The 26,836-nt window shown below is 38.7% G+C and overlaps 1 protein-coding gene across 1 annotated transcript; it reads left to right on the forward strand.

Annotated features, from left to right (window-relative positions):
- On the forward strand, positions 1-24,099 carry eftud2 (elongation factor Tu GTP binding domain containing 2). Its single transcript, XM_055005495.1, has 28 exons — positions 1-141; positions 1,216-1,331; positions 1,429-1,591; positions 3,096-3,174; positions 3,337-3,412; positions 3,631-3,696; positions 3,789-3,824; positions 4,642-4,732; positions 4,842-4,924; positions 5,020-5,186; positions 5,549-5,673; positions 6,784-6,847; positions 6,940-7,030; positions 7,167-7,302; positions 7,507-7,634; positions 8,921-9,114; positions 9,202-9,313; positions 9,396-9,536; positions 9,691-9,792; positions 10,660-10,742; positions 11,019-11,105; positions 14,066-14,192; positions 16,124-16,211; positions 16,373-16,491; positions 16,796-16,890; positions 17,037-17,190; positions 22,077-22,184; positions 23,559-24,099. The coding sequence occupies exons 2-28, from the start codon at positions 1,227-1,229 to the stop codon at positions 23,652-23,654; spliced, it is 2,916 nt and encodes a 971-aa protein (XP_054861470.1). The 5' UTR covers positions 1-141; positions 1,216-1,226; the 3' UTR covers positions 23,655-24,099.
- Positions 24,100-26,836: the final 2,737 nt, after the last annotated feature.

The following is a 26,836-nucleotide window of genomic DNA, read 5'->3' on the forward strand; positions in this document are numbered from 1 at the left end:
CCTTCTCAATCAAACAGTAGAAGAAGAAAGCCGGCAGTAGCGTCTCATCCGCATGGTGCTATTTGAAAACTAATTTCTCCAGATTTACATTTCCAGCTTTTAAAAGCAATATTTACTGGCTGTTTCTTAAACGAGATACAGGTACGTACATTTAGCAAAATGCTACTTGTAGCTGAGCTCAGTAAAGTAGCGTTAGCTAGCCTCTAAACAACAACGTAACTCAAACGTCGCTTACCAGCCATTCATTTCTTTTAGCTAGTTAGCAGACTAGCATGCTTGTTGTTACTAGCTAACGCTATTGCCAACTCGAGTAAATATGTTAATAGAAACACTTCTTAGTCAAGTCTAGTTTTAAGAATAGTTTTTGTCGACGGAAAGCATCCCTCAGCTACATACACAGCTAACTGAATTGTGACTGTACATGCTGTGCTACATGCTTAGCATTAGCGGTAACTTATGGGCTTATTTACCGGGTAATGAGAGTTAACCGAAGAAAAAAAACTCATTTGTGTTGCAAATAGTATGTATTTTGTAAGGACACATGAAGGAAGTTATTGGTGTGTTTACTCACAGTAACAAGTTACAGGTTTAGCTGGTTTCTGAAAACTGCTGTTGGCTGATGTAAACAGTGAAAACGCACCTTTGAAATGGTTAATGTGATATTTTACCTCTATATTTATTATATTACTCTTGTTTCAGATTAAATGTTCTGGCATGCATCCTGCTCATGCACTATCCAACATAAGTTAGTACAGCTATGTGGAATGTCATTCAAATGATTCAATAATTTTTTTTTTATTCTTGTGCAATGTCATATTTATCTTCGGCCAAGTTTCTGCAGACTGGACGTCAAATTAACAGCCAATATTTTGATGTATCAACAGACATTTATTGTGCCATTTTATAACTGTAATCTATCCGACACCTTATGCACTCATGCAGCTCTGTATCTTAACACTCCCATCTCCGTTTTTCACTGTCAGGACTATGCATTCACTGTGGTTGTCTTGGTGATGAGGTTCACATCAAACATGCTGCACTCAGTCTGACCCCAGTAAATTTATCTTAGTCTCATCCAACCATGGAATATCCTCCCAATATTCATCAGGCTTGTTTTAATTTTTTTAGTAAAGCTGCAACCTGTATTTTGGCTTTAATAGAAAAAAATGACACATGGAATTATGTCCACTCATGAAAATATGAACTTTTATTCAGGTCTGTAAGCAATGGAGGCTGATTTGTATGATGAGTTTGGAAACTACATCGGTCCAGAGCTGGACTCTGACGATGATGAAGATGATCTGGATGCGGACGACAGAGATGTTGATGAGGTACTCTTCAACTTCACAGTGAAAAATTATACCCTGTAGTACTCTTGTTAGTTTCTGCAGTCTGTTTCGCTCATGTGTTGGTATTTATCTTGTGCAGGGTGATGAAGATGATGATGATGAGCCAGCTGATGCTGATGACGATGTACCCGGAATGGAGGTTGTCTTGCACGAGGACAAGAAGTACTATCCTACAGCAGAGGAGGTTTATGGGCCGGAGGTGGAAACTATCGTCCAGGAGGAAGACACACAACCTCTTACAGGTTAGAAGCATTAAGAAACGAAGCATGAGTTTCAGGGCTGAACAATAATTCGCTCTAAACAATGCGACCATCAAAAGACAAAAGCCACAATATGAGATGTATGCTATGCAGTGCAGGGTCTAGACTGTTAAGCCAGTGGACGTGTTCATGGTGTGACAGTCATGCTTTTGATTGTATCTCAAGTGATAATGCTTCATCACATGCTTTCAATCCGTTACACGGTGATTATTAAAACTGAAGCTTGACGTTCATAAAATTTATACAGCAAATCAAATTGCAGTATATGTCAGAAAAATCATAATCAGATATATTCCCCAAATCATTCCGCCGTAATGGATTTGCAGATTTACAGTGAAGGACGTTGTATGATTGGTGTTGGTAAACTGAAGCCAAAATATATTGTTAAAACCCAATTTTAACATTGTGCTAGTTTTGTTGTTTGATACTCACTGTGTAGAAAGATGTTAAAAATTTGACACTGCAAAGAGTTCAAGGCCTGTGCCATTTTAAAGCAAAAAACTTGTTTATATTCTTGCATTTATTTTTTTCGATGAGGAGGTATAGGTGTAGATGTGATTCTAAAAAATTCTAACCACACAATTGTGCTTCTTTGTGGCAAAACCGCATCACAAAGCAAGTTATTATTTCCGCAAGGATGTCAAAACACCTCTCCAGTGAAATTTATTTTGTGTTTAACTTGTTACCCTTAATTTGTGGCATATTTCCACCTTAAATCATCAGGGGCTTTCTGCTCCCCCGTCTCTGATTTGCTTTTTAGTCATAAAGTGTGGATGTTTAAAAAAGTATCTGTATAATTTTAGATTGATAAAGCAAATATTTTTTGAGATAATAATTGGAAAAAACCTTGCCTGTCAACTGACTTTCAGGACATTTTTCGGATTTTCACATTGAAATTTGTGGGAATGTTTGAACGACAATATCACAGGAATATTGGACAAATAAATCAAATAATCTCTGAGTTAAAATAGAAAAATTTAAGTCATTATGAAGACTCACATCTTTGAGCATTTTAACAAAAAATCATAATGCAGAAGTCAACTAGTGGTTTTTATTTTAATTATATATATTTACATGGTGCAATAATGAAAAACAAAACACAGAATGATTTAATATGAATTTCAGGATCACAAAAGTAGGAAAAAGCTATTTCTGTTGTATTTGGGCAGATTTGTAACCAGTTGTGCTTAAGATGGAAGCATCTAAGCAATTTTAAGGCAGCAAGGGATTACTTTCATGCAAAAACACGTCCAAATTTTTAACTTTGAGTTGAGTTTTTAAGGACTAGATCAACAACCAGAGAAAAACGTCAAGTGAAATTGATGTTTTGTTTGAAATTTTTAAAAAAAAGCTTCTATTTCACATGTTCTTGAAAAATCACTACTATATCCAGTATATGTATACTTTTGGAGGCCAGTGTGTCTAGTATTTAGTAACTCTATGAATATTCACACAAGCTAAATGTTTTCCTCTGTACTTCTTCTAGAGCCCATCATCAAGCCTGTGAAGAACAGACAGTTCACTCTGATGGAACAGGAGCTTCCTGCTACTGTTTACGACATGGAGTGAGTCATTAACGTAGTTTCCTCTTTATATGGATATATGTTCAGATGTGAAGATCCCTGTGTTGAATGTGAATGCATCAGAATGTGTTCAGTATTTTTGCAGTAGACATCTGTTATTTACATGAATTGTGACATCCTTCCTCCCTCTCTCTCTCTTGGCAGATTTCTTGCAGACCTGATGGACGGTCCAGAGCTGATCCGTAACGTCACCCTCTGTGGTCACCTCCATCATGGCAAGGTTAGAGCTCTCCTTATGGTTGCCTCGGGCTGAGTCTGTTTTAACTGTGTGTTCCTAGTCTGGCTTTTCCTCCGGCATGTCACCAAGGAGAACATGTGTCTCAAAGATGAAAAATTTAGGAGGACAGGAATGTTTTGGAGCTTATGCTAACAACATGGCTGCACTTTAGACTCATGTTTGGCTCATGGGGTTCTAATGAATGTGTTTATTTATTTCAGACCTGTTTTGTGGATTGCCTGATCGAACAGACGCACCCAGAAATCAGGAAGAGAGATGACGTGGATGTGAGTCTTCTCTACAGTGATTCAATACCATCACTGTTCATTTAAATGATGTTTATGATACCAAAAACTCTTGTGATTTGTGACTTTTTCAGCTCCGGTACACAGACATCCTCTTTACAGAACAGGAGGTGAGTGATTGAGCTTTTATTTTTTTAATCCTGTCACTTTTCCTCACTGTGGACTCATCTTTAAATGCAACATATAGTCCTGAACCTCTGTGGAAAGAGCACAACCATGGCGAGAAGCAGAGAGAAATCAGAAATATCTGCTGTGCTGTATGACACAGTTATAACGCCATGAATTGCCTAAAAGAAAAAACAAAAACAAAATGGAAAAAACTTGAAATTGAGACGTATCACAGTTTTAAGTGCCTCCAGTTGTTATTAACATGAAAAAAATGGTGTTTTGCTACTTGCATTTTTAATTTGTTTACATATATTTATCTGCTCTGTGTAAACACAGCCTGCAGTTCAGCCCAAAAGTCCCAAAATTTTTGTCACGTTACTTGGTTACAGCTGAGTTACTAGTGGCTTTTTGATTATACTGAGTAGTGCAGAATTTCTTGTTTTTAACAGAATTTGGTTCATGGAAACGTCTTTTTGCAAATTTTTTAATGAGACATGTAGAATAATGTGATTTTGATGAAATATCACAATTCTGAGCTTAATTTTGGTTAATTTTCAGATAAAACAGCATACATAATTAGTTCAAGGACTGTTCGAAAGCTAAAAATATGCAGATTTTGTGGCGTTTATGGTTTCTAGTTCTGACAAATGGTTTACTTCTGACAGGTTTTCTAAAGATAACATGCCTTTCAAACCCGGCAGCAGGTTTTGTGGTTCAACAGTTAAAAGAGAGCATTTAGCAGGATCATGACTCCAGAAAAGCGTCTTTAAAATTCTAAAATTGTGTTTCCATTTTGTCTATCTTGTGCATTTTTAATAGAGAGGAGTTGGCATCAAAAGCACGCCTGTTACAATGGTTCTGCCTGACTCCAGAGGAAAATCCTACCTGTTCAACATCATGGATACACCAGGTATTGTATTTCAGCTGCATGCTTGCTTTGCAGAAAGCACATTTTGAGCTTTTGCTCCAGACAATGATACCAAAATAATTTGAAAATGGGATTTTGTCTGTCCCTCGAGGTCACGTGAACTTCTCTGACGAGGTCACGTCAAGCATCCGGATCTCAGACGGCGTCGTCCTCTTCATAGACGCAGCAGAAGGAGTGAGTCTCCGTGTTTGTCTGTTTCTATCCTCCCAAACAGACACTTTTTCCTGCTCATGTCCGTGTAACCTCAACCTGTGGTCGTCTCTGCCCAGGTGATGCTGAACACAGAGCGTCTGATCAAACATGCGGTTCAGGAGCGTATGGCCATCACCATCTGCATCAACAAGGTGGATCGGCTCATCGTGGAGCTCAAGCTGCCTCCCACAGACGCTTATTATAAACTGCGGCACATCGTGGACGAGGTCAACGGTTTGCTCAGGTACATGTGGAAAACCGTCACATTCCCTGGGCAGCCTGAAGGGTTGCATGTGATGTTGTACATTAAATATTTGTGGAAGAAGTTACCATAAAGGAAAATACTGCATTTTTAAAAAAAAAAAAAAAAAAAGAATTTGTGCTATTTATTTGATGAATATTAAATCAGTTATAGTTTGTAGACTTGCTTTGTGATTTAGTAATAGTAGAGATTGGTGAGAAAATCATGAAATGTTTGTTGTTAGTTGATAAAAATGGTCACAGGAATAATCCAGGAAAAGCCGCACTGATTTGTGGCTTGTTGTGACAAAAGAAAACGACACACAACGCACTCTGGATGTTCTATTTCCCTCTCTTCCCTCTCAGCACATACTCCACAGATGAGAACCTGGTGGTGTCTCCTCTCCTTGGGAATGTTTGCTTCGCCAGCTCTCAGTACAGCATCTGCTTCACCCTGGGGTCCTTTGCAAAGATCTACTCGGACACATATGGTGAGATGATTCTTCATGTCACATCAGTGTGGTAACTGTTAATCAGTTAGTTTCCAGATATTATATTGACCCTCTGAACCCCAAAACCAGCCGTAGTTTTTGAAATTTTATTTTCAAAAAAATTTTTTTCCAGTATTGGTAACATGTGGGCACTTGGAAAAAATGTTGCAAATCAGGGATGAGAATTTTCCGCGGATCCGTGGAATTCCGAGTTTTTTTCCGCCGAAAGTATAGTTTTTGTGAATCGTGTAAATCCGTTGAGAAAATTGTAGGGGGGTAGGCAAGCGGCCGGCCGACGCGTCGCGAGCCGAGGCTTGTGATGGCCGCCCGCCGTGATGGCCATCCCGCCGCCGACATCTTTCTGCAACGCGCTTTGCAACGCGCTTTGCAACACGCTTTGCAACACGCTTTGCAACGCGCTTTGGTGGTGGGGGGGGGGGGGGCGCTTCGGCAGACATTTTCCGAGTTTTTTTCCATTTGTCATTCTCATCCCTGGCAAATGCTAGTTCCCGTTTTTTTTTTTTTGGATGTGTTTGTTTTTCTTTATGATTAATGCTGTTATAATTGTGTTATGCTGCACAGCAGAAATTTCTGAGTTTTCTCTACTTCTAGCTATGGTTTCACTTTTTTAGTAGAGGTGCAGGACTTTATATTAAGATAAGATCTACTTTATTCATCCCAGAGGAAATTATTTGCAGTGAGAAATGAGTCCACAGTGGGGAAAAATGTGACAGGAGCGAAGAAAATGTCCAGAAACTGCTTGGGGTTCAGAGGATGACTAACAAGCTGTTTTGATAATCAACTTATTGGTTTGACAGATTTTTTTTTTTCTGAAAAAGGTCAAAAGTCTCTCATTTCAGCTTCTTAAATTTCAGTATTTTCCTGTTTGTTCCTTTCTACTTGAAAGTAACCTGTGTGTTGTGAACAAAAGATATTTGAGGATGCTTTTTTTGCATTTTAGGAAACACTGACATTTTTCGCCGTTTTCTGACCTTTGAGGAAACAAAAAAATGATTCAGGACGAGATTGAAAGATTAGGCAACAGTTAATACAGCTCTTCATTTCTGCAATGTGTACAGTATTAACTTCTTCTTGTCTGTGTGTTTCTAGGTGACATTAACTACAATGAGTTTGCCAAGAGGCTCTGGGGAGACATTTATTTCAACCCCAAAACGTGAGTGACTGATCTGAATTTTCACGGATGTAAAGCGTCATCTTTAAACGCATATTTATCGTACAGCGATTTTCTTTTCTTCTCTATTCAAGTCGCAAGTTCACCAAGAAAGCTCCCAGCAGCAACTCTCAACGCAGCTTTGTGGAGTTTGTCCTGGAGCCTCTTTACAAGATCCTCTCACAGGTTGGACATGTTTGTTTTGTTTTTTTTTAAATGTTGGCAACACATCCAGCTCAATACTTTCTGCCACCAACGGGCTTGGGCTGAACTTACACAAAGCCCAGTGTGTAATCCTCATGTGAATCCCGTTTGCGTCTAGGTGGTTGGAGATGTGGACACGTCGCTCCCCCGAGTTCTGGACGAGCTGGGAATCCACCTGACGAAGGAGGAGCTGAAGCTCAACATCAGACCGCTGCTGAGGCTCGTCTGCAACCGCTTCTTTGGAGAGTTCACTGGTATGAGCTTATTTTTTTTTAACATCTTTATGTGAAACAGTTTTTAGCATAAATCCTGTATTAAAAAAAGCAGTAACACAGAATATCAGAGCCCTGTTTCACCTGCTCATGATTGCACAGTTAATCTGGAGGTAAATGTTCATGATTTAGTGAATTATTGTACCGTTCTGCATCTGAAGTTGACCTTGGATGTTCTCCTTTCAGGCTTTGTGGACATGTGTGTGCAGCACATCCCCTCACCACAGGAGGGCGCCAGGAACAAGATAGAGCACACCTACACTGGTGGTTTGGACTCGGACTTGGGGGAAGCCATGGCAGAGTGCGATCCTGATGTGAGTATAATGGAAGTGTAAAAAAAAAAAAAAAAAAAATAGGAAGATACAAGAGTAAACAGCTGCAAGTCTCGTTCTAGTTGAAGCCAATAATTTTCTTCCAGCTGCTGTTAGAAATTAAGCCAAAATGTTTGTTGAATTGCGCGAAATGTACAAAAAACATGCAACAATTATGGGGAAAATGATAGTCCCAAATATTTTGAACAGTATTGAGATCACAGTTATCCATCCCAAGTATTCATTGGTTTTAAGGACAACATTTTTTAGTTGCACAGACAGAGAGGAACTGGTTTCACCTTCATGCTGTGTTACATTCCTGCTAATGTACAAATCTTCCATGAAATAAGACTGAACCCTCAGAACCCCCAGGTGATTTCTCTGCACCTCTTTATTACTGCAATGTTAAACCCTGTATCACAATGAAAACACCACAAACACTGATATAAATAGAGAGAACTCTAAAATGTCTTTTATGCAGTAGGACAGGTATTTATTTTATTTTCACCAAATGTAGACACTTTTAAATCCAGGTTAAAAACATTTCTTTTCTCATGCGCCTATGCATGAAATCTGTACGATGTCGTTTAACTATCCGCACCTCACTGTAATGCTCTTAGTGTTTTATGTAAAGCACTTTGAATTATCTTGGACATGAAGGGTGCTATACAAGGAAACTTCCCCTGCCTTTTTTTTTTTTAACCGAAATTCAAAAAAACAGTTTGTAGTTTATTTCAATACTTGTCTCCTCTTTGCTCTGTATAAACACAGCCGAAAAGTTCCTGAATTGTTGTCATTTGACTGTTGATTTTATGAGCGCCACTAATGGGTTTTTGGCTGCATTGAGGAACACAGAATTTTTAGTTTTTAACAAGATTTGATTAATGCTTACAGGTTCTTTTTAGGCAACTTGTTAAATGGGACTTGTAGAAGAACATGATTTTGGTGAAATAACACCATTTTAAAGTTAGATTTGGTTAATATTCCCAGACACAATTGGAAGTCACAGATAAATAGTTCAAGGACCATCAGAAACTTAACAGTCAAGCAATTTGTTCTGTTTTACAGTTTGAATTTTGGCAATTTAAATGAATTTTCTTTGAAAAAAAGTGAATCTATTCTCGAAGCAGCCGGTCTCTCAAACCTGTCTGTTGGTTTCAGTCTTCAGAAGGTTAAAATACAGTTCTTCTTTACCTGAATTCAGCCAGTGGCGGCTCAGTGGTTATGATTTTCCTCATCTATTTCCTCTTTCCACTGTTGTCTGTTCCCTTGACGTCTCTCATCCACAGGGTCCGTTAATGTGCCACACCACTAAGATGTACAGCACCGAGGACGGGGTTCAGTTCCATGCGTTTGGTCGGGTTCTGAGCGGAACCATTCAGGCTGGTCAACCTGTCAAGGTTTTAGGAGAAAACTACACTCTGGAAGACGAGGAGGACTCTCAGGTCTGCACTGTGGGTCGACTCTGGATCTCTGTGGCCAGGTATGTTCCCGTTTTATTATGTTTGTAGAGTCAGAGATCAGTGATTGTCTTATTGATTAAATATTGCGTTTCTTTCTGCCGCTTTAGATACCAGATTGAGGTGAATCGAGTGCCTGCAGGTAACTGGGTTCTCATTGAGGGTTGTGACCAGCCGATCGTCAAAACTGCCACGATCACAGAGCCCAGAGGGAATGAAGAGGTTAGAAATTCATTAAAACTACGCATGAGATGATTGAAGATGCCGTATGAGAGAAATAAACACTTTACACCTTCTCTACCAGGCTCAAATCTTCAGGCCGCTGAAGTTCAACACAGCTTCAGTCATTAAGATCGCAGTGGAGCCGGTGAACCCGTCAGAGCTGCCCAAGATGCTGGATGGACTGAGGAAGGTCAACAAGAGCTACCCGTCCCTCACCACCAAGGTCAATCCCCGCAAAGTTACAGCAGAGACGTTTTAGCAAGATTTTAGCTTTAATTTCCTCTGAATAGAAAGGAAAACTATTATAACCAGCATTAAAACAGACGGTGTTGCTGTTAAGTGGATGAATACTCACAGACTTTTTGTTTGTGTTTCAGGTGGAGGAGTCTGGAGAACACGTTATCTTGGGAACAGGAGAACTGTACCTGGACTGTGTCATGCACGACCTGCGGAAGATGTACTCCGAGATCGACATTAAGGTCATTTTTCACATTACATAACTACGTCTGCACTTCTTCCAGTGAAAACATTAGAATAATAGAATAGAAATACTTCATTAGTCCCAGAGGGGAAATTTGGTTGTTAAAGCAGAAAAAGTACAGTTCCCACCACCATAAATACAGATAAATAAGCAAAAATGTGCAGTAAATAAAATAAACAATAAGAAGAACATACAATGCTAAATGTTCTATGTAAAGAATGTACAAATGTTGAAGTGTTTTATGTTTCATGCAATATGAGCTAGTAAAACATCCAGATTATGGCTGGGGTGATGAAACTGAAATATTTATCAGGATGGAATGTCTCATTTCAGTCGATGTTGGTAATTATTGATGATTTTTTATTAGAAGGACCTGGAGATGAAATGTTGAGTTTGATTTTAGCAGGTTTAGCCTATTTATCCAAGTGAACGGGGAATAGTTTTAATGTTACCACACAAAAAACAAATAAGAATTGCATTTTTGTTGTGTGTTTTCATGGCTACGTTTACCAAATTCAGTAAACTGTCATTTAAGTATCTATATATACATATCTCTATCAGTTTAATACCCAGATATCATCCATACTGTAAGATTAAATCATGACTACGCTTCAGGGGGAAATTAATAAACAGTGAACTGTAATGAAGTGGTAATTTTAGTCTTGGAAAACAGAAGAAAAAGTACAAAGTAATGAAATCGTCCAATAATATGTGATCTCCCTGTACTGCCTAATGCACAATATGCATGAAATGTGAAGGTTTATTTGTTTTCCAAAACCTTTATGTACTTTTTCAACAGAAAAATCATAAAGGAGTGAAGTTTTTGGTGTCATTTTGTAATTTTGCTTGTCTTTTTTTCTCTCAGGTCGCCGACCCGGTTGTGACTTTCTGTGAAACCGTTGTGGAGACGTCATCTCTCAAGTGCTTTGCTGAGACTCCAAACAAAAAGTTTGTATCAAATCCAATATTTTCACATTTCACACAAACGTACAGTGACTAGAGTGCAATTTGTTGAAAGCAATCTTCGCCAGATTATAATTATACATTAAAAATCAGTGCTCTTTTGTCTTAAAGCTTCTTTAAGCTGACATTCGGGTTGTTAGTTTGTAGTGTTTGATGTTGAGGAGATAAATTTGTGTGCTGTTTGGAGTCAGTCCTTCCCTTCGGCTCAGTGTCTGCCCCATCCAGAACCAGTGCTTGACAGCTGTGTGATGTGATTGACAGGAATAAGGTCACGATGATCGCTGAGCCCCTGGAGAAAGGGCTGGCCGAGGACATCGAGAACGAAGTGGTGCAGATCACATGGAACAGGTACGACTCTATCAAGACCTGTTAATTAAATGAGATGACGTAATGCGACTCCCATCTTAGATTTCCTCTTATTTCACTCTTAGGCTCATTAATTCCTCCACATTCCGGTGCCATCCTGACCGATCATTCACTCTCGTTTATCCGTTAGCGGTGATAAATGAGCCGACCGATGATTGGTTATTTAATTAAATGCTGTCATGGAAGAAGGTGGAGGTTTATAGAATCGCTCGGGGCTGAAAAAGTCATTTAAAAAGTGAACTTATTGGATGCACAACGTTGCTTTTAAGTCCATACATGTGATAGTTGGTTTTTATTATAAGTTATCATGAACAGCCCAAGAGGTGTGCAATTTTAATGAGCTTTTTTCAGACATGTACGCCTCTTCTTTAATCTGAACGTGTCTGCTTCATGTCTGAATGAGCACTCAAGTAACTTTTTCTTAAAAGTCACACCGGCAATGTCATTAAATTGGACTTAATACCATTTCAGTATCATGTTCAACAAGTTTAATTGCAGTTGAGCTAAGTTGTGCACAAGCAACAGTACTTTTTTTCATGTTTTAGCATCGATATTGGTCGAAAAATATAACATAAAGCATAAAAGATATTTTTTTCATTCACTTTGCTTTGCAAATTTTCATCTAATATAACCTGAAATGTCCATAAAAATAAAATTTTACTGTGATGACGATCAAACAAGTGAAATTAATGAGATTCACCAGTTATAAATGGAAGCTCTGATTGTCAGTTCTCCTTTCAGTTTTTGAGAAATTAAGTAATTAATTACGAATTCCCCTGCACGTTGTCTGATCAGCTGTTTCTAGTTGGACAATGATGCATTATTAGTTTTCTGAAAATACCAATCTTACTAGATTAAACCAAGTAATATTTCTGTATAACTGTAAGTCTAAATTGCATGCAGTAACATATTAAATTTGTGATTTAGAGAAGCCTTTTTCCACATTTCAGCACCAATTTAATTCCAGAAACATCACAGAGTAAAAGACAAAATCACAACCATCTTGTTTTCCTCATTTAGTGTCTTACAGTCTCTTAAAATCACAATGTCCTTTAAAGCAAAACTTTACTGCGATGAAGCGAGAACAAGTCAGATTATTGAGATTCACCAGTTTTAAATTTAATCTGAATTTTGACTAATGAGATCTGACGTTTAGTTTGTTGTTTCCAGCTATTTAGGATTATTTCCTCTGAGTTTTTTAAATATCTGCAGCTTCAGACAGCAGCAGGATCCGTATCTACACGCATGGAACTTCAGAAGTGATTTCATTCTTTGCTCAAAATTAGGATAATTAATCAGGATGTGGCAGCAGGTTTACACCATGCACATTATTTACCTCAAACATGTTGGCTGTGGTTTCAGTTTATCAGCTGTAGTTAAGTCTTCAGGTTGAGTCTTGAGCTTTGTCACAGTGTATTTTTTATTTTATTGCAGGTATAGCAGTCCTTAGATGATCATCGCCTGTGTACAGAATGTGCTAGTAATTAGGAAAATCGTAAACAATCTAGGCTCTTATTTTATTAGTGCATTATTATATATTATGCACAACTTAATATCCTGTCCAATCCTGCATGTATGATAAATGCTGCACAGTTCTTTCCATCACTGTAATGGGACGTCTGAATAAAGCTGTGATTAGAAGTGACCTCTGAATGACAGAATGCCGTCACTCTAACAGACTGATGAAGCAGCAATCTCTCATATCTCACATCTGAAAAAGGCTATTTTTAAGTTGGACACGGAGGTGACAGCGATGTGCAGCACTTTGACAACAGTGTTTAACTCGTTTGGGTCACACACACGTCCAGTTTTGAAAAAAAATATTAACAGCTTAACAATAAGCTGGAAAATTAGATTGAAAGACCAATACGGACGTATTCAGAGCCATAGTTCAGCCAACAACGTTGCTGTTGGATGCAGCTGAGTCAGTCATGGCTTTACGGTTGTGCCAACGAGCACTAAATATTTTGCTTTTTACAGAATTGCGTGAGAGCAAATGGTTTATATTTGGCAAATTTTTAAATGACGTGTTGAATAATGTGACTTTGTCACATTTTTTAGCTTAGGTTTAGTTTAGTTTTCCAATGCAGCTTCATGTCACAGTTGTTTTTGTTCAAGAGCAGTTAGAAAGCTGAAAGTCTGATGATTCTTTTCTGTTTTTATAGTTTCTGGCTCTGATAAATGGTGTAATTGTGGCGTATTTTTTTAAGCTAACATTCCTTTCAAATCTGCCAGCGTTTTTTGAAGTTCAGACGATTTAACTAGATTATGAGTTATAGATATGTATGAAACGCTGAAAAACACAATTTCTTAATGGTATTGGTGATGTGAAGCACTTTGACAACAGTGTTTAACTTGTGGGTCACAAACACAAGTGGAGTTTTGGAAAATGAGAAGGTGTGTCCAAACTTTTGGCTGGTAGTATATTCAGAGCAATAGTTGAGATGGAATTTCAAAGTAGTATAAAGACTCTTGCCTATGAAAAATGCAAAACTATAACAGCAGTAATGATAGAGATATATCTTTCATTAAAATGTAAAAAAGTGCATTAAATATGTAAGCAAAGTAAAAGACAGCCTTCAGTGCATTGCAAAAAGTATGTCCTCATTAAAACATTCCTCCTTGGCATATTGATCAGTTTGCTCCCAGTAATTGAATCATGCACTAAAAGCATGCATGAATTTTCCCCCTGAGATGAGCATGAGCGTGCATTCTGCTCCAGCGACACTTCCTGTCAGTCCTCGGCTCATCTGCGAGGCCATCTGGACCCAGCGGTGCCAGCGAGGAGTCGCGGTGCCAGAGGACCAACATACTTCACACACCATTATACTAAGCCCTGGTTCTGCTGCTCCTCTTCCATTAACCCCCCTGAACTCTCAATCTACCAATCTCCTTAATGTTCCAGCTCACGTGTGCGAACCTCGTCCGATTTCTCTCGACAGGAAGAAGCTGGGAGAGTTTTTCCAGACCAAGTACGACTGGGATCTGCTGGCTGCCAGGTCCATCTGGGCCTTCGGACCCGACACAACGGGACCGAACATCCTGGTAGACGACACGCTGCCATCTGAGGTGAGTTTTTAATCAGTGTGGCAGGGTCTTTTTTATTTCTTTATACGAAAGGCTGGGTAATTTAACTGAAAAATTCAACACAACATAATTTTTAGTTATCTATTTTTCATAAAGACATGAAAGAAAAAGATTTAATTTGAATTTAACAACCTCATCCTATTTATCAAAATACACAACTACAAATTTGAACAATGAAAATGTGTCAAAATAAATAGATTTAGTTCATATAATAAATAAGGATAAACTGATAATCTGACATTGATCAACATTAACCCTCTGAACCCCAGAATCCACCAGCGCATTTTAAAGGCGTGTCATTTGTTTTAATTGCCAAAGTTACACCATTTTTCACAGACCCACACTGTAAAAACTGAAAAAGAAGTTGAAAATTTACCTCTCAGACACTCCTTGAACTAATCATGTGACACATGGAGTTTTGCCGGGAAAATTGACCAAATCTAAACTTAAAATCACTTTATTTTGCATGTCTCATTTAAATATTTGCACAAGATTTTGTAAAAAAAAAAACAAAAAAAAAAAAACAGAAAAACACCAACATTGAGGTGCTGTTTAACTGAACTGCAGGCTTTTATACAGAGCACTGTGGACATAAAAATATGAAACTAATTCAAATTGTAAGCAGTGAAATATCTCTAGAATGTAGAGAACATTACCTAAGTCTAAACGATATTTTAAATGAAATCATTTTATTTTACATGTTCCATTTAACAACTTGTTTGCACTTAAAAGATTCTTTCGTTTTTTCATTTATTTATTTATTTATTTATTTATTTTACCGGTACTAACACCTGTAGGCACTTGTAAAAATGTTTAATATGTCGATTTCAGATTATTTTCAATATGTTTAAGATGAATAATCAAAGAAATGCAGCCATATCTAACTGCATCCTAGCTCAAAATCATGATAATTCATCAAATTTTATTTATTCTACATGTATCATGTACAAATTTGCCAAAAATACACTGTTTGCAGTGATAAGATTGTGTAAAAAACAGAAAATTCTTTGTTCCTCTATGCAAACACAAAGCCACGACTCACTCAGCCGCCGCTTACAGTCACGTAACTAAAATTCTAGAACTGTTTGTCAGAACTAGCATGAACTGCAGGCAAAAATACAATAAAATAATTGAAGAAATTCAACTTCAGCCTTTTCTTTTCTATGATCCATGGCAATATACTTTGTTTTACTGCAGAAAAGACATTTCTGGGTTCTCTCTACTTCTAGTTATGGTTGTTCTGTTTCCATACAACTACAGGACTTTATATTGCAGTGAAAAATGAGCCCACAGTGAGGAAAAATGTGACAGGAACATAAAGTTCTCAGAAATTGCTTGAAGTTGAGTATTATAGTCAGATGACAATCGCTATATTGTTTCTGTTTAATATTGCATCCAGTCCAGTAATAAATCTATTCCAATATGTCTAGCGAGTATGGAACAGTACTTCAATAGCATGTGGGTGTAAAAACAGGGAAAAATTTTTTGGATATTCACCTCTTCAACATTTATTTAGCTAACTGTGTCATACGTGGAGCTCTGTCGGACAAATTAACCTAATCTAAGCTTCAAATCACTTTTTAATGTGTGTCTCATTTAAATATTTGCTAAATATAAACTGTTTGCTCAAGATTCTGTCAAAATCAAAAAAGTTCTCCTCTCCCCGGTGCAACTGAAAAGCCATTCGTGACTCAGCTGTGACCAGCAGTGACTTGACAATAATTCTGTCACTGTTGAGCTAAACTGCAGGCTGTGTTAAACAGAGCAGCAAACATAACAGGATCCAGTGCTCCCATTTACAGTTTGCAATTAGGATGCACACCATGAAGAATATTTCAGTTTGGTATCAGGAAGAGACAGCCATAATAACGTCTTTCTAACCAGTTCTGCGTATGTTTGTGTTTCATCTGCAGGTGGACAAGGCACTGCTCGGTTCAGTCAAAGACAGCATCGTTCAGGGCTTCCAGTGGGGAACCAGAGAAGGTCCTTTATGTGACGAACGTAAGTCCTCTCCTCCATCAAACATGTTGGTTTTACTGAGTAAACCTCGACTGTCTGGACTCCATCCACACCATTACACATTGTGTGCAAGGAAAATGCATTTTTTCCCACTTCAGTGTTACCTTATCATTAATGAGTCTTAATTTTCTTGCTGCCCTCAGCCATCAGGAACGTAAAGTTTAAGATCCTGGATGCCGTCATCGCTCAGGAGCCCCTCCACCGAGGAGGAGGCCAGGTCATCCCCACAGCCAGGAGGGTGGTTTACTCTGCTTTCCTCATGGTGAGATCATCCTATTCTTCTCCTCAGCGGTGGCCATTAGCTCCTCCAGACCAGCCTTTCATCCGCACTTTTCTTTAGTGTTCCATTATCTTGATTACAGTTTGGAATTTTGCTGATGTGCCGTCTTTTTAATTGTGGCGCGATAACATTCCTCTTCCGCGATTTTTGGCTTCTTTCCTTGCCTTTTTTTGGCTCTGGCGCTGCTGTTGTCATAAATCCGGGGGGTCAGCTGCACATGCGATCAACTTATTGTCCCTCCAGGCTTTTGTCCCTGATTTAATGTAAAGTCTCCCTTGTGTCCCAGGCCACTCCGAGGCTGATGGAGCCGTATTACTTTGTGGAAGTTCAGGCTCCGGCTGATTGTGTTTCTGCGGTTTACACAGTGCTGGCTCGAAGAAGGTTTGTGTACTTATTTATTCTGCATCCATCTGGTCCAAAAAAGTACATTCAGACATCCAGTGAAGTTCCTTGGATCACCACAAAGAAGTAGAAACATTAGAAACACAGAAATTCCAGCTATTTATTCAGTTTTTGTCATGTTTCAGGGGTCACGTCACCCAGGACGCTCCTATTCCGGGCTCTCCTCTCTACACAATTAAAGCTTTCATTCCCGCCATCGACTCCTTCGGCTTCGAGACGGACCTTCGAACACATACGCAGGGTCAGGCCTTCGCTCTGTCGGTCTTCCACCACTGGCAGGTAAGATTTGGAGACAGAAACCTGCTTTAAATCTGGTTTTATGACGGTAAAATCCACATAATCATGGTTCTTTAAACATTCAGAGGCGCCTTTAGAGGCATGACTGACTTTTAACAACTAAAAATTCAAAGAAAAGTGAGACATTTTTCACATATTTGAGATACTGGCAACAGGTCAACATTTTATTTCTGTGTGCAAGAAGAGCTGGGACTTTCTTCAAGTGTGCACCTGAGACTAATTTCCAGGTCATTTTAGCAATGAGCTCCAATGGAACAGCCCCGGGGTTCATTATTATAGATAAGCATTTATAAGATAAGATAAGCCTTTATTAAGCCCACAGCGGGGAAATTTGCATCAGAGGATCAATCAGCTCTGATAATCAGTTCCCCTATGGGGCCTGAGGAAATTGAGTAAATAGATTTCCTGTTTATTATAGTTGCACCACAATTATTTTGCATATTGTATCTCACCAATTGTGTTTTTAATTTATCTATTTTGATGCATTTTCACTTTTCTGTAAAAGACGAGCTTTACTATTCATTACTGGGTAACACTTTCAACATGGCACAAGTCTTAAGTCTTTAGTAAAATTAACAGGACTTTATACACATTTATTTCCATATTTCAGCACCAATATTTGTCCAGAAACATCACAAAACAGCTTTTTTTAAAATTAGTTTTCCTATAAATAAAGGTTTGCTGCAATGCCGCGAATGTTTCATGTCTGGAAAAGGCTTCACAGGCTGCAGCTCACAAACAAACCTCGTTCTTGGTGACAATGTTGATGAGAAGAAGGCATTCAAAAGTGTCGTTATGCTTCACTGGAGATGATATTGGCTCAAGTGGCACGAGTTCTTGTGCATGTAACAGCAGAAAATTACATCAAAAATGATCACATACAGACGTAGAAATGCAGTTTGATTGTTTAGTTTATTGCCTACTTCTCCAGGTATGTTAACAGTCTGGAGAACACACATCGATAACTAGGGATAGTGATTGTTTGGCTAAAACTGCGTTTATGTTTTCTATCTGAAATGGTCAGAGCATCATCTGAACTGTTCTTCAGTAGTTTCCAGTGTTACGATTGTCAGAGAAATGGGATTTAGTGATTTTTGGGGCTACAGACAAACTCTGTCTTGCCTTATTTTCGCATTTTGTTTAACTCGGTGTTGGTGTTAATGGTAGAAGGAGTATTCTTACTATTTTATTAATATTTTTCAGTTACAATGCTGTCAACGAAAAACTCCTGCCTTCAATTTTTACTCAAAAGTGAAGAGTGAAAGAGAGGAAATTTTACAAAGAGAGAAAATAACAGTGTTCCTAATTTGTTTCACTTTTTGACAGTCTGTGAGTTTGACATTAGAATGCTTTATTTCACTCTTTACAGAGTAGTTTTTGGTCACACCCCTGTCTGAGTGAACTGCAGCAACCTAAAAGCATCTACCTTAACTTTGGCATGTGAGATGTTTAGGGAACATCTGTAAATTGTAGCATCTATTTATGAGCAGTATTGTTCAGCAGTTGAACTGTTTAGGCTGTGCACAAGTTATAGGACTGATAGCAGATAACCTCCAGGAAAGATTCATATATTATTGTCTCAAATACTTTACCTCAATGCAAATCAAGGCTATGCAAATGAAGACAGCTATGCAAAGTTCATTAAAACATGCTATATTAAAAATTAGCGGATGGGGAGGGGCAATCAATCTTAATAATCAGCTCAGTTCAATTAATTGAAACTGCTGCTAAGTCTACTTGCCTTCATCTTTATTATGACAAGCAGCAGGAAAAGAATTTATCACGTCTCGACAAACAAATCCAAATGAATCAATTAATTTGTAAACTGTATACATCATTAAACAGTGTGATTATTTTGTTGGGTTTCCTCCTACTCGCTCACATGCACAAACTGCCGTCGCACGTTTACTTCCTCGCATGCATGAACCTCCATAAAACTGGCGGTTTGTGCAGAGGAGTGACCAACCTTGTGCACATGTCTGCCACTTCTGCTAAACCGCTTTTGATGCCGAGTGGACTGGAGTGTTGAGTCATTACATTTTAAGTGTAATGTGTCTCTGTCTGCCATGTCTGACATGTGTTTGTGTCTGCACTCTGCAGCGCTGTGTCAGGCAAAATTAACTCCACTTAGGGCAGATTAGTACATCGCTGCACAGTCTCTAATCTGGAAGAAAGAGCAGAGAAAAAAAGCTTCTCCTCTGTGCAAATATTTATTATGTTTTATCTCCTAACTTGTGTTTTATCCCCTTGAGGTGAGAGTACAAGCGTCTGGCAAGGACCTAAACATGAATTATTTATTTACATGCTTGTTGAAATACTGGAAAGCTACAGTGATCCTTTGGGGACATGAATAATAAATGAAACCCATTGATGACACTCGAAAAACAGATTGTTAGGTTGTATTAACAGCACTTCTGCAGTGACGCTGTTGGGGTCAAGCAGTTTTTTTTTGTTGTTGTTTTTTTTTTTTTGTATTTGTGTTTTCCAAACACAGCCAGCCTTAGTGCACAAGTTGGATTAATTACAGAAAAACACAAAGTCTAGGTGTCAAAATGTTCATTAAAAAAAATAAATAAATAAAAAATCAAGGTCCAACAAGGGCTGGACCTGAATATGCGAATATGCTGTCGTTATGGTGGTATCCGAATGTTAATTTTGAGATCCGAATAATCAGATCCCCCCTGCCGTCGGACGATCGGATTATTTGGCTCGTCCGTTCATCTCCCCTGTCGGACGATGTCGGCCGATCTGAATATTCAGCTCGTTCCTTTGTGTACGCCACCACACCACCCACCCACCCCTCCTCATTGGACAGTCCGAATATTCAGATATTCATTATTAATTGGGGCCAAATATCCAGAGGCCAGAAATTGCTATTCGGGCCAGTGCTAGGCCCAATACAAAACTTTGTTGAAATTCATTTGTTTGTTAATGTTTTACACGTTTAATAAAAAAGAACTTTTCAACATTTAGCTTGACATCTTAGAACAGCGACTATAGATGAAAAAAAGGTGGCTGCATCGTAGCCAAAAAGCACATGTTTAAATCAACTCATTTTTTCAGGAATCGGTTAAAAGAAAAATATACTGACAATGGCTAAAATGCTAAATGTTAGATCCAAATGTTAGGGCAAAAAAAACCCCCAAACCTATGCCTGATTTTGGACTAGGCATTGTAACCATAAAGTAATATATTTATTGTCATTTATTCACAATCTGTAACATTGGACAATAACTCAAACAATCTCTGATTTTGGACGAGTTGAAATATGAAATTCTAATCCTAGCCTTTAAGCACACATTTACAAAAATGCTATAATTTTTAATCCTTTTTTCGGTTTTGAGACCAACTATTTTATATTAAAAAGGTTTATATATGTTTAGTTCTGTATTATTGTGAACTGCAGCCACATATGGTTCTGAAAATACCATTTATGGGCTTCTGTATTGTCTGATAGGACTTTTTTTTCATATTTTAATTCAGAGATTATTTGATCTACTTGCCCAGTATTATAGATTCTGAATCAATGACATGATGAGAAATAACAGTGGAAATCTAAGTCATTTCTATTTAATAGTTCCTGAGATATAGTTGTTCAAACATAACTTTAAATTTTGCACAAAAAAAAAACCACTTGCTGAAATTTGGTTGACGAGCAGTTTTTTAAGAAATGATATCTTTGAAAGTATTTGATAAATCAAGGTAAAATTCACAAATATCTTTATAAATATCCATGTTTTATTTTCTAAAAATGTAATGATGGAAGTGTTCTAAATCAAACTTTAAAAGATCAAATTCTGTGTTGTTCATATTGTTATGAAAAAATCAAATGAGTCACATGTGAGCGAAAAAAACATGAAATTTTTTGCTGTTTCGCCTGCAGTTTGTAAACAGTCACATTTCCCCTGAGATAAATCCAGAAATGTTTCACCATCAGCAGAATCGTCATTCAGTTTTGACGTCATGTCACTGTGGTGATTTATCTCCATATGTTTCAGCCTTACGTTGTTGGAAAAACGTTCTTTCCCCAGAACCGTCTCCTGGGACGTGACCAATCACCCCGATTGTCTTTCCTCAGATTGCTCCATAAAGAGCCGCCAGAGTCTGCAGCCGACACAATCAACACTCTGGATCTCCTCCTCTGACAGAAATAATTCCTGTGTATCGATTCAGCCGCCCCACGTTATAAGAATAACAGCTGAACTGTGTTGTTTGTCCCATTAAAGTCAAGAAGCAGCTTTGTGCCTCCCTCATTAGTTCAATCATGTGCTGCCAGCGTCGGCTCGCCTTCAGCTCAGTGCTGAGTTACTGTTAGCGGCTCTCAGCCATCTGTTGATTGGGCTTCAGCCACTCCATTGATTATTTTTCCCCCTTTTTTCCTCCAGTTTTAATCTTTCCCTCAGGCTGGGAAAGTCTTATGTAGCCTCCTCTAGCCTACTTATTCAGATTCCTAACAAGTCTTCTCTTTCTTTACTTTCTTTCTTTGGGTTTTCGGGAATCCATGACAATGAGGTCGTTTTGTGAAGGTCGAAGCGTGTGCTCCTTAAGATGATGGATTTAGTGAATCATTTTGAAAGCCTGCGAACACTTACTTCCTCTAAGTCAACCTGCTAACGCTGCATTGATGCCGCATCGGTCACCAGATGAAGGAGGGACGGCGTTGGCACGTTGCTTTTTCCATCACGTTGATGGACGTCGGCCTGAGTCAGGAACAAGCAGACAGACCTGCAAGTGAATCACATATTTAGCTGCTATGAGAAGTGTCCAGTCAGCTTGTTAACACTCACAGTTTGATGTGTTTGTCACATCAGGCAGCAGCTCCTTCTCTGTGTTACCACCATCACAACTCTCTTGTTTTTTCCTTTCAGATCGTCCCTGGAGACCCCCTGGACAAGAGTATAGTGATCCGGCCTCTGGAGCCTCAGCCGGCCCCCCATCTAGCCAGAGAGTTCATGATCAAGACCCGAAGGCGCAAGGTGAGGCTTGTTAACACAGAGTCACATTTTTCTTCACTGTGTGCTCATTTTTTCATGCAAAATAAAGTCCTGCACCTCTATGGAAACAGTTAGAAGGTCATAAATCATAAAAAGGAAAAGCAAGAACTTCTTTGATTACTTGCTTTATAAAAATAAAAAGTGGAATTTTCCAAGTGTCCACATGTGTTAATAATACTGGAAAAAATGGTGATTCTACATACAGATATTTTACTACTTGTGCTTTTAATTTGATTCCCTACTTCCAGCCATAAATATTGCCATATTAAGATATAATTTGGGTAATTTTCTGAAAGGAACTCCATGAGACACACGACTAGTTCAAGAAGTGTCAGAAATTTGAAGGATTTTTTTCAGTTTTTTTTTTTTTGCAAGTTCTGACTGATAAATCGTGTTATTGGCGGATTTTGTAAAGACAACAGGCCTTTCAAATCTTTCCAACTGAAGAGTCACAGAATGTATATTTTGATTAGAGTACACGGTTTATTTTTGACAAATCTGAAAATGAAACAAGTAGAATAAAGTGATTCTGATGAAATATCAGAATTTTAAGCTTGTATTTATGTAATTTTCCCAAAGGAACTCCATGTAATGAATGAGTAGATTAAGGAGTGTCAAAAAGTTAAAAATCCAAAGAATTACTGGTATAAGTTCCTCGATTTTGCAAAGACAACATACCTTTTGAATATTTTCAGCCAAAATGTCCCTGAATTTATATTTTCATTAGAGTACGCAGTTTATTTTTGGCAAATATTAAACCGAGACATGTAGAACAAAGTGATTTTGATTAAATTTCTGGATTTTCAAGCTTGTTTTTGCTTAATTTTCCCAAAGAAACTTTGTGTAATTTATCATTAGCTCAAGGAGTGTAGGAAAGTTGAAAATCCAAAGAATTAGTTTTTACAGTTTTTGGCTCTGATGAATAATAATACTTAATTCCTTTTAAACATTTGTCCCCAAAAATCCTAGAATATTTGTCACGTGATTGTCAGTAATAGCAGAGGTACTAGTGGCTTCACAGGTGCACCAAGAAGCACAACATGTTTTAATTTTTTTTTACAGAATCTGGTTAGGAAAAACTTCTTCTCTTTTTTTGCGAATATTTAAACGAGACACGTAGAATGAAGTGATTTTGATGAAATATCACAATTTTGAGCTCATATTTGGTTATTTCTTTCTGAAGGAACTATGAAGTTTGTCCAATGAGTGTCCATTTTCTTTGTTTTTACTGTTTCTGGCTCACATATGACGTGTCATTTTGCAGATTTTGTAAAGTGAATATGCCTTTACAAAATCTGAGAATAATTCACTTTTTTTCTTTCGTGCACTGCTAATATTTTGTTTGTTGCTCTGCAGGGTCTGAGCGAAGACGTGAGCATCAGCAAGTTCTTCGACGATCCCATGTTGTTGGAGTTGGCGAAGCAAGACGTGGTGCTTAACTATCCAATGTGAGGAACCAACATTCACTGCAGAACAAAATTGCACCCATCAAACAACCGCAAATCCTACTTTTTTAAGGGGTATTTGAGGGTAACACAATAAAAAAATCCCTTTCCATAGATTCAGGTTACACTGCAGTTATTCTAGGTCTGCATTGCTATTTTAGTAGCTTGTGGAAGTCACTCAACCTCTTAAAGCTCTCGTCAGTAAAGGGAGGAATTTCTTGAATCAAATCAAACGTAGGATTAATGAAAATAAACAGGAAGTCCTTTTACAGAGCAGCTGTAATTGTCAAACATCGCAGCAGTTTGTTGCTTCTCGTCTTTCTCTTGTATTTTTATTTTTTTATATGTACAAATATGATTGTTTTTGTAGAATGGGAGACGATAAAAATAAGCCATCGGATGTTTTGAGCTGGTTTATGTCTGAATAAAAGATGTGTGTAATTCAAATCAAAGCTCTCCAGCACCGCAGTCAATCTACAAAGTGGGAAACTCGACTTCAGCGGACTTGAATTCTGTGAATGTGGGTTGAGAGACGCGTAAAGTCGGACATTTGATGGTTTGAGTGATTGATGTGAGTCTTTGGGACTCTGTGTGGGCGTTGACTGATGGACAGTCTGCAGGATGGTTGGAGGCAGAAATAAAGGTTAACGTCCCATGGCCGAATGAAAAAGAAGCATGATGCAGCGAATCAAAGAAGACAGATGTCAATATATTAAATGTTACTTCATGTTTTGATTCAGTGCAGAAAACCTTGGGGAATCCTGTAAGCTACATCAGGACGGACGTGCAGATTGTTGAGTCGCTCAGATGAGACTAAATCCACATACATGTGTTTATGGAGGAAGATAATTGGAAAGCAATTTAGTGTTGGGCTCATATATAAATTATCTAAAATTGGGACTACCTGAGCCACATACCTCCCTACAACTTGTTCAGCTGTTTTTATATAAAATAATATCTTTTTTCTACAGATCACATTTCAAAATCAAAGTTACTAAGAGCTTCCCAAGGCATTCAAATACAAACTAAAAGACATAAAATCGCCAGAATTTAAGATAAAACAAGTAAAAACACAAACATGGTGACAAGCAGGAAGATAGTTTGGTCAAATGTTGCACAAAAACAAATGCAAATTTGCCCAAACTTTATAAAACTAGCTAAAGCTAAACATCAACAGACCTAGGATTTAAAAAAAAAAACAAAAAACTATCAGCTCTTATTTGAATTAATATTGAGTTTAATGATGTATGTTTGTGAACTGGAAAAAATGTGATGCCTGAGATGGTTGTGGAAAAACTGCACTGGACTTAAACCTATCAGATGAAACACTAACGTCCCTGATAAATGAAGTAAACAGCATTGATTATCTTGTTACAGAAGCTCCTGATAGTAGACAGGATTGATCAGGCAGCAAGTGAACAATCAGGGTTTGATATTGATGTGTTGGAAGCAGGAAAAATGGGCAACGGAGGAGACTTTTATCGACTTTGGAGGACCAAATTGCGATAGACAGCTGGTCTGATACGGAAGGACAACCAGTGAACCAGTGGTCGGACTTTCTGGATGTAGATTGTGGGTATTAACCTGCCAGTTTCCACACATTTCAGGCAGATTTGTCCTTTTCTCCCACTATCTGTGATCTGTGTCACCATTTTCTCCAATAACGTAAATGGCATTCTTTTCATAATAGATATTGATTTTAATCTCAGTTCTCGTCTCCCTGAATGCAAATGTTCGGCCAAAACAATCACATTGACACTATTTTTGAAGGACCACCAAAGCTGCATCCTTCGCTTAAACCAAATGTGATTATTTCAAAGAAATGCAAACAAGCTGCAGGGTTTTTTCCCTTCTATAGCAGAATGATAGTGAGGTGTAGCCAGAACATTATGTGGCAAATGGAAGCCAGTTATAAATGATGTAGGTGGGGAGTGATGGCTAGCTTAATCCCTCAGAAGAGCTGCTATGGTGCAACCTTAATGCTGCTTTGATGAAAAGGAATCCCAATTTGCTGCATATGAAGCTGTGTGGCTGCAGACTGGTTGGAGTTTCCATGCTGTCATCATGACAAAGTGCTTGCAGCTCAACATCTTATTTTAGAGCTTGTTTACAATGAATCTTCAGGTGATTCCTCAGCTGAAGTCTTTTCAGCAGGAGTAGACTGAGCTGTGAGCAGAGCTGTGAAACTTCAGCTGATGTGATTTCAGGCTGCTCACTGTCACTGCTGTTCTCGGTGAAAGATGAACCTTTCAGACCTGAACTGAACCTGAATCACTGCGGTACAAACTGTGAGGATAATCATCGTAAAGAGGAGCGGTTAGCTGCACTTCAGGACCTGTTGATGGTGGAGTCAGTCTTGTTGCACCTTCAGAAGACATTGGTGTCCGAACCTTTCAGACCTTCATCACTCAGCTCTGACAACAGCTCTGGAGGTGGGGACGATGGGGAAGGTTAGTGAGGGAACACCGAGAGTCCAAAGAGGCTTGAGCTACTTTTGACATTTGGACTGAATGTCAATCGTGTCCAGCCAGACGACAGTGTGTAGAGAAGTGGCGGGGGGATGCTGTGGCCTTTTCAAACGCTCCGGGGAAGAAGAAACGGAGGAATTTGTGATTTAAGGAGGAGGTTTTTCTCATGGAGGTATTGACATGCAGGTGCTTTGAGGGCTTTCGGATCCCGTCACCTCAGCTATGGAGGCATCTGCTGTGACAGAATGTGATCGTCTCTGCACATGTGTTAGGCAGGCGTGCGCTCAGACTTGGTCCCGTCACTCCTCGCCATCACTGGCATGAGTCGAGATCGTGCTCGGCCTCGGGCGCCGAGACGGATGGCAGCAGCAGCTCTTGCCGGTCTGAACACACTGAACCCTGGAGCTCTCGTTCCAATCTGTGGTCCCTGTGCTAAATATAGGCAGGAGCCGGCCGGGGGCTCCCTCCTCCTCAAAGTAAGGCCTTTTTCCTTTTGCCTTTGCAGCTCCATCTGCTCCGAACCACCTCATCGGTCACCTTTAGCCCACCATGTGTCCCTCCGCCGCCCTTCCTCGTCCCTCTGCAACGACACACCTCTCCGGCTCTGCCATGTGTCGATGACTCAATCACACTTGTCTCTTCCTGCTAACATCATGAGCAAATCTCTCTTTTTTTTTCCCCCCTGTGGAACATCCAGCCCAAAGTGAGCGGCGACAGACAG

Source organism: Amphiprion ocellaris, chromosome 19 (assembly GCF_022539595.1).
Source record: "Amphiprion ocellaris isolate individual 3 ecotype Okinawa chromosome 19, ASM2253959v1, whole genome shotgun sequence".
Taxonomy (NCBI): Eukaryota; Metazoa; Chordata; class Actinopteri; family Pomacentridae; genus Amphiprion; species Amphiprion ocellaris.

Coding starts and splice junctions, on each gene's coding strand:
- eftud2 (XM_055005495.1), top strand. CDS start 1,227: ATGGAGGCTGATTTGTATGATGAGTTTGGAAACTACATCGGTCCAGAG. Junction 5,674..6,783: donor GATCTACTCGGACACATATG/GTGAGATGATTC, acceptor GTGTGTTTCTAG/GTGACATTAACTACAATGAG. Junction 17,191..22,076: donor CGGTCTTCCACCACTGGCAG/GTAAGATTTGGA, acceptor TTTTCCTTTCAG/ATCGTCCCTGGAGACCCCCT.